Raw genomic sequence first — 11,448 nt, forward strand, 5'->3', positions numbered from 1 at the left:
GATAGCGTTTATCTCATGTGCAAGAGAGTCGTTGGTTGAACAACAATCACATTACATGCAACGGATCACTATATGACTAGAATGGAGGATGGCCATAATGACATCTACTATATCACTGAAGTAATTAAAGCAACAAGGCAGTTGAGAATTCTCCATTACTTAGAAGTTGAAGAAGCACTATGAAGTCATCTTCATGGTCGATGCTATTTATGAGTATATAGGTGTCACGCATGATCAGGGGCGGAGCCAGGAATTGATCATGGGGTGGGCTGACACATTTTGGTTTGTTCAAAAAAAAATTTGCGGAGGTTCCGGAGCAGTGCCCCGAAAATTTTTTTTAGGGTATTTTACAATAATACAACTTATGAAAATGATATTATGGATGAAAATTCATCTCAATATTTGGTATCATAAAAGAACACAATAGTTTAACATAAATACATATTAAAATTGATGAAAATTAATTAAAGACCATGTAAGATACGACTAGAACATGTAAGTATTGTTATGTATTATTGTTTAATATAAATAATAATAGAATGAAAGTTATTATTGTTATGTATCATTCATTACTATTAGGTAATAAAGTATCATAGTCTAAAGATACAAACATATATATATATACACTTACTAGAAAATACACATAAAAGATATATATATAAACATATATATATATATAGTGTATATATAAGTATATATGTATATATATAGTAATGTATATATGTATATATATGTTGTAGGAATTAGGATATATATATATATATATATATATATATATGTAGTATACATATGTGTGTATATATATATGCTGTATATATATGTTGTAGGATATATATATATATATATATATATATATAGTATTGGGGTGTGGGGGTGTGGGGGTTGGGGGGGACTACAACCTAGTGTAGTCCCCCCCTCCCTCCGCCCCTGCGCATGATTATTCCGGTCATTTTTTCACTTGAAAGATGAAATAAGTATTTTTTCATAATTGAAACGCGAAATTGGGAAAAGAAAAGTTTCAAGGAGAAAATGAAATCACGTGTACGTGTATAGTTAAGAGATGAAAAGTTAGATTTCCCCTAATCAAATTTACATATTCTGGTTCAACATCCTTCAAGCCTCAAACAGTTACCTAAAATCTATTTCTGATAAATATTATGTGGATAAGAATCGTTGCTGCTTGTCAGAACACAAAACACATTGGCATTAAGCACTACACAACAATTTTCTTACACTCTTGCACTGTTTCTTATGGTCACCATGCGAACAGCCAATGCAAAATTGCAAATTCATTTCCTTCTTCACGCTCTGCAACGCTCCACCTCGACCGTCAGGTTCTAATAAGTTGAACTTCTTGTGATTTAAGCTCAATCTTCATTTTAGGACCTCACAAGAGAATTCCTATTATATATATATATATATAATTCTCTTATGCACACCCGCGAGTTAACATAACTTGCACACTTCTATCTCAGCCGTTGGATTTATTGAACGGCTAAGATTAAAAAAGTTTGGGTTACAAGATTTCTACCCTTTAGAAGCCCTAACCCGATTCGTCAATTTCACCTCCCGTGCTTGTCTCAATTGCTTCCTCTCGATTTTTGGGTTCCTCTCGTGATTTTTTTAAGAGGAAATCAACTAGCAGCATCATATCTCTTTCATTTTTTGGGTTCCTCTCTCGATTTATTCCTAGGAAATCGACTTCAAATTTCTTTCTTCTTCTTCACTGGTGGATTATTCGATTTGTTGTTTAGGGAGCCTCCATCGACAAGGTTTTGATTTTTTGAAACTATGTTGGATTTTTGGAAACCCAGTTTTGAGTTTGTATGTGTCTATTTGAGTTTTCTAGGTATTTTCTGAACTGATCCCTACATAGGTGGTTTTAGGCTGTTGAGAAACTGCAATCCTCAATAATTGGCTTATGTATTGTGATAAAAATGAATGTTATGTATACAAGATTAGATTTTGTGATGCAATTGAGACTCAAAGATCAACACACTTCATATACAAGTCTAGGATAAGAATTTTTAGCTAAGTATTCGTGCTTATATACATGAAAATTTTTAGGGGAGGGATTCTGCACTTTATTTACAGTGCAGATCCATTTAACACCATTCATTTGGTATAAGTGCGGCCCCCACACGTGATGAGATCCATATGTTAATGGTGTTAGACGGATTCTGCGCTTTAAATAAAGTATGGGATTCAACACTAAGGGTCTGTTTGGTATCATTTTTGTTTTTTGTTTTTTGTTTTAGTTTTCAAAAAATAGAAAATAAAAACAAAAAATATTGTTTGTTTGTATTTTCTGTTTTGGTTTTTATGAAAACCAAAAACAGGTTTTCAAAAATTTTGAAAACAAGAAAAAATGTCTTTTAAAAGTTTTGGAAACAGAACTAATTACATTTATTATAGATTGCACTTTCTTTAAGATTTCAGATTGCAAATTGTATAGAGATATGAAGATAATGATCAAATATACTTCGGGTTATTGTTTTATTTCTTATCTTTGTGCTGATGTTTTCAATGGTAAATTACGTTGTAATAGACACGACAAATGCTGCAGTTATGAAAAATATAGTGATGTGGATATATTCCATTATTATGAAAATAAAAGCATAAACACACTTTCTTTCTTTTTTTCTAGTTTTATGCTTTCAGTTTTTGTTTTCAATTTTAAGTGTTCAACCAAACACAAGTTTCAATTTTATGTTTTCATTTTATATTTTATGTTTTATGTTTTTGTTTTTTATTTTTATTTTTAAAATTTTTGGAAGTGATACCAACACAACATAAGTCTTCCTTTACATATATATGACAACGTCCTGTAAATCTAAACGTGAACCTTTAGATTTGCTTTGGGATTGAGGGGACGTCCGGTTCTCTATTTACCGGACTAATGACCGGTATTGAATATAGACCGTTGGATTGATAAAAGCAAATCTAAAGGTTCATGTTTTTGTCCCAATTTTCTCTTATTCGTTTCTCTCTCTTCAATCAAAGAAAGTATCAAAAATTATTCTCTCTCTCTCCCTCCTCTCTTCCCCTCAATTTTGAATCGCAGACGACGTCTGCCGTTACTCCTGCTACCCACCACCCACCGGTTCCGGCACACCGACCACGGAAACGCTGCCTTCTCCTTCGGGGTCCTCACCCTCCATCGGAGAACTTTTGCCATATTATGTGCCTCCATCTCCTGAGCCAATCTTGCCTAACTTACCCTTTAATTTACAGGAAACCTTCTCACTAGACTGGTAATGACTCTTATGCTACCTCTAGTGAAAGATCAATGGTCTTATTATGAGTTTGATGTTGTTGGTGTGTATGTTCATTCATGGATGTAAGCCGGTGAAATAACTCTTAATCCCAATAACTTGCTGGGACAAGCTCTCATCCTATTTTTGCACTCTTTCCTGTTTGTGGCTATTATGCCTCTTAATGCTCTTTTGACGACTTTCTTTTTTTCATGGCCGTCGAAGAACTGGTTTCTTCTAAGATTTACTGTTAATTTTATTTATATTAAATTATGCTGCAGATAATTAATCGAGTAGAAAAAATTAATAAGATGAAGAGCTTTCTTCTATTGTCACTGTGGTGCTAGAGAAGGATCCCTTCGAATTGAGGAGGTCTTCGGTGTGCCGAATCCGGTGCAAGGCCAGAAGGTCGGAGGTGGTGAACCTGACAATTGAGGGGCGAAGAAGAAAAAGAGGGACAAGACAGTTTTGGAGATGTTTGTTTGGGAGATGTTTGTTTGCGTGAGTGGACCATTGGATTTGCTTTTATCAATCCAACGGTCTATATTCAATACTGGTCATTAGTCCGGTACATAGAGAACCGGACATCCCCTCAATCCAAATAGATAAATCCATCCGAAAACACATGAAAAAAAATTCTACTAAAAACTAGAGAGAAATTGGTTGGTCACTGTCGGGAATATTTATGTTTACTAAGCCATTAATTTCTCTGGTAATTGGAATACGAGTTGTAAATTGGTATTAGGATTCCCTAATTGGAATACCAGTGATGCCAAATGCTGTAATGCAAAAGGAATCCTATTATCATTGCCTTGGAAGGTTAACCAAACGGACAAGTTTGAAAATATCCTATCATCTCGTAGAAAACAATGGAACTTTTGGTTTTTTTTTAGTCTTTTTGGAGGATTTGAAACCGTTGAGCATGGGCCATGGTAGCCGCATAAACCCAATAGAAGAAACCAATACCCAAGATAGACAATGGATATGCATTTGCCATTTGGAGACTCAATTTCCCAAAACGCGGACTCTGGTTATAGAAAAAATGGCATCCCTGCAGGTTCTATCCCCAATTCGTTCCCTGCAATGTCCTAATCTTGACGGTTCAACCCTCAGAAACCCTAATTTCGTTTCGAATCATTTCAGAACTCTTAGTTTCAGCTCCTCCAAACCCCTTAAAAAACCTGAACTCAAGATATTCAATCACTTCCCAGAACGAAGAGCCCGGTTCCGAAGATTAAATTGTTATGGAGTTAAAGACTCTAGTGAGGAGACCAAGGCTGTGGTCGACAGCGGAGGTGGTGGTGGTGATGGCGGAGGGGGAGGAGATGGGGATGATGAGCAGGTGGACAAGTTCGATGGGATTTTGCCAGAATGGTTGAATTTTAGTTCCGATGATGCGAAGACGGTGTTCGCAGCGATAGCGGTGTCGCTTGCTTTTCGAACATTCGTGGCAGAGCCGAGGTACATTCCTTCGTTGTCGATGTATCCTACGTTTGATGTTGGAGACAGACTTGTTGCAGAGAAGGTGGTGTTTCTTTTATGTATTATGATGATTTTTGTAGTGTAATGGTCTGATAGTTTAGCGCATGGAATGGAAACTTTAAATGGAGATGAAAGATTCATTGAATAGCTTTTATGGTATTAAGGTATTAGGGTTTGAAGTTTATTGTGGTTTCGGTGGTGACTTTTGCAATGACCGCATGGGTGTGATTGTTGAGGTTTATGTGAAAAAACTTACTTTATTAACTGCTTGTGCAAGTAACTATTGGAAGTCTCTTAGGGTGGAATGGTGGATATATACAGTAGTGGGGAAACTATTGCCAGTGATATGCAGATTGTGAAGATGATCGGGTTTTTTTTCCCTCTAATTGTTATCATATTGCCTTTTGGCTGGTAATTTTCCCTGAATTTAGTTTGGGACTACTTTAATTTTTTATGAATGGAAAAGAATTTTATTCATGGTATTTGCCTATGGGATAAGAAGGTTGAGGTAAAGGATTCGCTGAGAAGGATGGTATCTGGGATATTAGGTTTGGGCCCTTTTATGAAGAATATGTAATAGAATTACACTTGGAGAAATGCTTTACCCAACAAGGGGATTTGAGTATCCTCCTGGAAAGCCTGAGAATGCTAATAGCTTTAGAAACCAACACAGAAAAGTATATTAATAGCTTGAGTAGTTGATTGCAATCTTCAAATATTTTTTTCATTATCTTCAGAAGCTGTTTCCAGATTTGTAAATTCCATTTCTTTCCACATTTCAAGTAGAAATAGTTAATTGATGAGGTTGTTTCTGGAATATTGACTCTAGCATTTTAATGAACATGTGTCCTTAATTTGCTTTCTATGTTGCAAATTTTGGTGTATTGTGCGTGATAGATATGCAAATTTTCAGGTTACATACTATTTTAGAAAGCCTTGTGCCAATGATATTGTGATTTTCAAAAGTCCGCCAGTCCTTCAGCAAGTAGGATACACTGATGATGACGTCTTTATAAAACGAGTTGTTGCCAAAGAAGGTGATATTGTGGAGGTGAGAATTACCACCCTCCTTTTTCCTACTATATGTTTTTACTTCCGGAATAATCCTTTTTATTATCTCTTGAAGTGTTTAGTTGGAAGGATTAAAATATGGTATTTGGTTGATGGCAGGTTCATGAAGGGAAGCTTATGGTTAATGGAGTTGTGAGAGGCGAAAATTTTATTCTCGAACCACCTTCATATGACATGTTGCCGATTGTAAGTGAATTGTAGAATGTTTCGTCATCACATTAGATTTCTTTGTTTCCATTGCTTTTTCTGTCCAAACCCCAAGTCAAGGATGATTATGCACTTTTGCCAAGTAGATATTTCACATGCACTCAGTTCATAAAGCTGTACCCACCTTTGACATCCAGTGTTTGGCTTAATACTTTATGATTTTGATTGTGCACATACTTATCCAATGCCTTGTAATGCAGCATGTGCCTGAGAATTCGGTTTTCGTGATGGGTGACAACCGTAATAATAGTTACGATTCACACATATGGTAAGGTCTTCTAATTTGATATGGTTTGGACTGAATCTTTTATTTCTTTTTCTTTCTTGCTTAATGTGAACTCTATTTCTCTAGGGGTCCCCTTCCTGCAAAGAATATAATAGGGAGATCAATATTTCGGTATTGGCCACCAAATAGGATTGGAGGCACAGTTATAGAGACCGGTTGTGCTATTGACAGGCAAGATACCAGTCCTGCACCTAAATGAACTGGTAACCAACTGATTCCAGCAATTGATTTGCAAGTTGTATCATTGAGTTTTCTTTGCTTCTTCTCACATAATTTCTTGTGGGTCCTTAAACCACCATTATTTATTTCTTAGAGGGAGACCAAACCCTTTTTATGTGGTGGATATTTTTGAATGTTTGACTGCCTCAATTCGCAATCAAATGTTCACATTGCAAGTGTACATTGTATATGTTATTACTTAAGATCCAATTAAATGTCGCAGACAAAAACCATAAACCTGACCCACTTCTCTTCTGTTGCTGAGTGCACAGGGTAAGGCAGAACTATAGAACCCTATACAAGACACTACTTTGGCTATGCTTGGGATTTTATGATGGGTTTTTTTTGAGGTGTTTTTTAAATTATGGGTTTTTGTTGTATTTTGGTGGGTTGTGTTTCGATATGATTTAACCATGAGTTTTGAGAAGTTTAAAACAGAATCCCCTTCGGGTATCATATTTTGGCCAAGTTTACTGCAATTTTCTTTTATTTATTTGTTTTAATCGCATCTTGTTATTCAATGTCAGCTCCAACAGTGTTTTGGATTAAAAGTTTCAATATGATAATTATAAATTCCATGTTTTTATTCAATGATATTTACATTATTCCTTCTCGAACATGATGGGTTTGTTTAGTATATATGGATCGGTACATTAAAATTTGCATTTCATGTGTTACCTTTCATGTTCGGTTACATAATTTATTAGAGAAAACAAGTACAAATTTGTCTTTCAGATCCAAGTGAATAGCCTTGCATGTAGTTAGAATCTCTAATATTTTTGTTTTCTAATCGAATTCATGTGTGATTAGAATGCTATTTTAGGGAACTGGGCATTTAATTATATATATCAAGTTTGTTTATTGTGGCCATAAAATGTCATTAAGTCATGATATACGTGCTGGATATATGGGTTCCAATATTTTTAGTAAGTTCTTGATATGGTTTCATCAAAAGTTGAAAATAGCATTATTTCTTCTTGATATTGACTTTTGAGTTTTGGAGTATATTTTGGTGATATGGCACTTTGATTAGAACCTGCAACAGTATAAAAACAAAGTTTAGGTTTTGAATACATGGCTCGTATCAAGCTCTTCCTTGTTTAATAAACGAGGTAGTAAATGAGAGATGAACATTATTTGCATCCCCTTTTTTACTAAGTACACCCCGTTAACCCTTTTAAAAGACACTAGAGTGGGATGTACTTAGTAAAAAATGGGGTGCAAATAATGTTCATTCATTGAGTTTTGACAAATTAATGCTTCTCTTGCTGTTATTTGTCACGTTTTTGTAAGTGGTATTTGTTTTAGACATGATTCCAAGGTTTTTGGTTTGAGTTTTTTGCTTAACTTTATTGTTAATTACAAGAAATTCAAGACAGTAAAGGGGAAACAGAGATTTCTTAATTTTCCTTGTTTCGAACCTTTGGTGACTCACATGTTTCTGGTATATTTGATATGATTAGATCGTTTTAGGATATTTATGATTTTGATGCTTATTGTATCATTAAAGTTAAGATTCATGATTTATGAATATGAGCATATGGAATAGCTTGTATGAATGGAAAATGTCATTAAAGTTGAAGAATTATTGGTTAATTGTAACATCTGTTACTTTATTCTTTAACTAAGCTTCTCAAACCCCATTATTGAATAAAAAATGACATGTAGCCCATCAATTTGCTACTCCAACAGGTTTATTCCATTAATTTAATTAATAGAATAATTTTATTTTCACTCTTTTATCTCATAATTCATTATTCAAAATTTATTGTTTTCATATAGATTCTATTGTTTTTAAAGCACAGTTTAGAATTCATTGTTTTAGTTCTGAATTCATTTGTTTTTGAAATTTCATTGAAAAAAGCAATGGAATTAAGATTTACCCTATAAAACTAATTGACAATGGATCTTGTTAAAGAGAATTTTATGTGTTTATTCTGAATATGTAAATTTTTCAAAAATCTAACATGCATTTTGAGAGTTAAAATGTTTTAAAACTTCGTTTAATAAGTAAAATGAAAATTTTTATAAGCCACAAGCAATAGATAAAACTCATGTTTTTAGGAAATGGGATGCGTTCTAATGCCGAGGTTATAGAAACTTTTATAGGCTCCTTTAGAGAATAAATTTATTGGGTTTCTGTTACAAAACTTGTTTTCAAGTTTGGCTTGGATTTAATCTTATATTAGGATCATGTTGTGTTGATTTTGGAACTTTAGTCAACAGTGTATAGAAACTAAAATTTGAATTTTAGGGATGAAGAAAGTCTTTTGAGCCTGCAAATGAAGTTGGCACTAAACTTATTGCCATTGATGAGACCTCTACATACAAGAGATTAGGTCATATTTCCATTGAAAGGATCATGGCAAATGATGCTAAAAGATCTTAATTTCATTGATATTTGGGTCCTATCAGTAACTGAATCATCAGAAAGTTCAAAGGGACAAAAGCAAAATCTAAGGTTTCATTTGGAAATCAAATATAAATTGTGAGAAAGGGCTGCCAAAATAAGGATGATCACACCAAAAAAGATAGGAAAAAATCCACCATAAAACAAAATAATGTTCTTAACTGCCTAGTCCACAATTTCATGGAACTCTAACAAAGTCACAAAATCAAAAATGTGTACATAAAACTATTAACACTTTTATAAAAAGGGTCATCAGATAGGAGCGAAAGACTATAAAGTTATAATAATCACAGAGATTATCAGCTGAACTATGCTTTAAGATCATCATCTGACCCTCATATATCGAAAATTCGCATAATTCATCAAATGCAGGCACAATTTGGATTTGATTAACAGATGAAAGAACAAAACATTGAATACAAAATGAAAATTTTCCTTCAGTTTCCCACAATTCCTGAGCAATCGAACAACCAAAGAAGAAGGAAAAAAAAAACCCTAAAACAATTGTGCAGAGACAAATCAAGAATGGAAAAAACGATGGCCTCATAGAGAAGATTAGGTCGATCGACACATTTGATTCAGACATATGCTTGTCATTAAAAAATGTGTATAATCATCGGCAATAAAAACTGGATCACAAAAATCAGTCCAAACACATGCAAAATACACAACAAAAGAAACAGAAAATGAGGAAAATTGCTCGGGTCGGACTCAGAATATGGGTGGTGATATATCAGGATGGTCGGCAAGGCCTAAGCCAATTACGACGAACGAGACCTTTCATATCAATTCGTCACTGTCCCTCACTTTCCTCCACAGAAAATTCATATATTAGCTCCAAAAACAAAAAACGAGAACGGAAAATCCAATCGGCTTTCGAAGGACTATAAACCAGATCGAATAGCGTACAAAAAATTTACAAACGGAAACACTGATTTGTAACCCAACACAGAGGAAGAAGAAGCCCCAACTTAGAGAATACACTGGAGGGAGGCCCAGAGGAAGAGCACGGAATTGTCCTTCACAGAGGTTCGTTAGCTGCCACTTATAAGGAGAGACTACGACTCCTAGAGATTGTAGGGTTTTGCCCCAAATACAGAAATACTAACGTACGCTAAAGTGCACGTTAACGGACGCGCTACGTTCGCTAAATAACTGGATCATTGAATGGACGGATGATATTAAAGTTAGGATAATGCTTGAGACCCCCAAAAAGTGACCCCAAAAGATCACCATTTAATGTGGAGCGTTGGATGTGAAGTGGGATCTACATGTGTGTTTTTAATCAATGGATATTTTAATGTCACGCAGATTTAGAAGACTTTTGGGGTTCAAATTTTGGACGTCTCTAGCATTGTCTTTAAAGTTAAACAAGGATAGGTTCAAGCCATTTAATTTTTTTTTTAATTTATTAAGAAATGACTTGGCCCTGATAACAATCTTTTCCTCTGTAAATCCTCAATACATATTAGCTGCTTTTTTATTTCAAATTTTTTAGAACTTTTAGCACCGTAAATGATAAAATGGGCTAGAGGATATCACCTATTGCTATCGGGCCAAGCATTATCAAACCGAGCTTTTTTTGGTTTTAGCATCCGTACGTTTTTTTATTGGATATTTGTCTCCCTTTTGTAATTTATTAGGGAATTAGCACAGTGTCGTTGTTGGTAATAGCGACACCTATTTGTATTAGTGATGCCGCTGTTACAAACAGCGGCTTAGTGAAAATTGCTTTAACCGCTGTTTGAAAGAGCGACACAGTGAGATTTGAACAGCGGCACCTCATATCTCAACAATGGCATCAAGGTGCCGCTTTTGATAGTAGCGGCTTGTTAGAATCCAAAGTAATGCCGCGGTTTAAGATGACGGCATCAAAGAATCCCAAGCAATGCCGCAATTATGAACAGCGGCATCTTTTGTCTATAAACCAAGCCAGAGGCACCCTCCCATATGCACAAACAAAAGAAGTCATACAAAGAGGGAGGGAGTGTTTGAGTTCAGTGGTTTCCAATAACCGTTAAGCAACTAAACGGTAATAATTTTTTGTTGATTTCTACTTGCATTCGTTTTTTGGTACGTATCTTATCTTATATTATGTTTAAATTTGTTAATTACGTATATTAAAAGATTTGTTAATGTTGAGTTGATTATTTTAATAGTTTTGATTTATTAATTTGTTAATTACGTATATTAAAAAACTCGTTGTCTTGATTAGTGTAATTTGTTTATGAATATTGTTTATAATTGTTAATGTTATAGTCATTATTTTAATTGAAATATTAAAATTATTTAAATTTGTTAATGTTATCTTGATTAGTGTAGTTTGTTTATGAATATTGTTTATAATTGTTAATGTTATCGTTATTATTGTAATTGGAATATTATAATTTTTTAAATTTGTTAATGTTGTCTTGATTAGTGTAGTTTGTATGTAAAAATAGTTTTGATTTGTTAATGTTGTCGTCATTATTTGAATTAGAATAATAAAATAGTTTAAATTTGTTACTGTTGACTTGATT

At 34.1% G+C, this 11,448-nt stretch overlaps 1 protein-coding gene and 2 non-coding genes across 4 annotated transcripts; 1 reads left to right on the forward strand and 2 right to left on the reverse strand.

Moving 5' to 3' along the window:
• Positions 1 to 4,199: 4,199 nt before the first annotated feature.
• LOC119992889 (chloroplast processing peptidase-like) lies at positions 4,200 to 6,816 on the forward strand. Of its 2 annotated transcripts, none has more exons than XM_038839702.1 (5): positions 4,200 to 4,715; positions 5,634 to 5,787; positions 5,907 to 5,993; positions 6,215 to 6,282; positions 6,367 to 6,816. In XM_038839702.1, exons 1-5 carry the CDS (start codon positions 4,297 to 4,299, stop codon positions 6,497 to 6,499), a joined length of 861 nt encoding a protein of 286 aa, XP_038695630.1. In that variant the 5' UTR covers positions 4,200 to 4,296; the 3' UTR covers positions 6,500 to 6,816. The 2 variants fall into 2 exon arrangements, with proteins under 2 accessions (XP_038695630.1, XP_038695629.1); XM_038839701.1 differs by having other exon boundaries at positions 4,222 to 4,779; positions 5,650 to 5,787.
• Positions 6,817 to 9,173: 2,357 nt separating this feature from the next.
• Positions 9,174 to 9,266, reverse strand: LOC119993909. The gene has a single exon (XR_005466603.1). It is a non-coding gene; the product is annotated as a small nucleolar RNA snR60/Z15/Z230/Z193/J17 (small nucleolar RNA).
• Positions 9,267 to 9,636: 370 nt separating this feature from the next.
• Positions 9,637 to 9,731, reverse strand: LOC119993910. The gene has a single exon (XR_005466604.1). It is a non-coding gene; the product is annotated as a small nucleolar RNA Z43 (small nucleolar RNA).
• Positions 9,732 to 11,448: the final 1,717 nt, after the last annotated feature.

This window comes from Tripterygium wilfordii, chromosome 23 (assembly GCF_013401445.1).
Source record: "Tripterygium wilfordii isolate XIE 37 chromosome 23, ASM1340144v1, whole genome shotgun sequence".
Classification (NCBI taxonomy): Eukaryota; Viridiplantae; Streptophyta; class Magnoliopsida; order Celastrales; family Celastraceae; genus Tripterygium; species Tripterygium wilfordii.

Excerpts from the sequence above, each read along its gene's own strand:
- LOC119992889 (XM_038839701.1), top strand. The coding sequence starts at position 4,297 with ATGGCATCCCTGCAGGTTCTATCCCCAATTCGTTCCCTGCAATGTCCT. Across the intron at positions 4,780-5,649 it reads ACAGACTTGTTGCAGAGAAG|GTTACATACTATTTTAGAAA; the intron begins GTGGTGTTTCTT and ends GCAAATTTTCAG. Across the intron at positions 5,994-6,214 it reads CATATGACATGTTGCCGATT|CATGTGCCTGAGAATTCGGT; the intron begins GTAAGTGAATTG and ends CTTGTAATGCAG.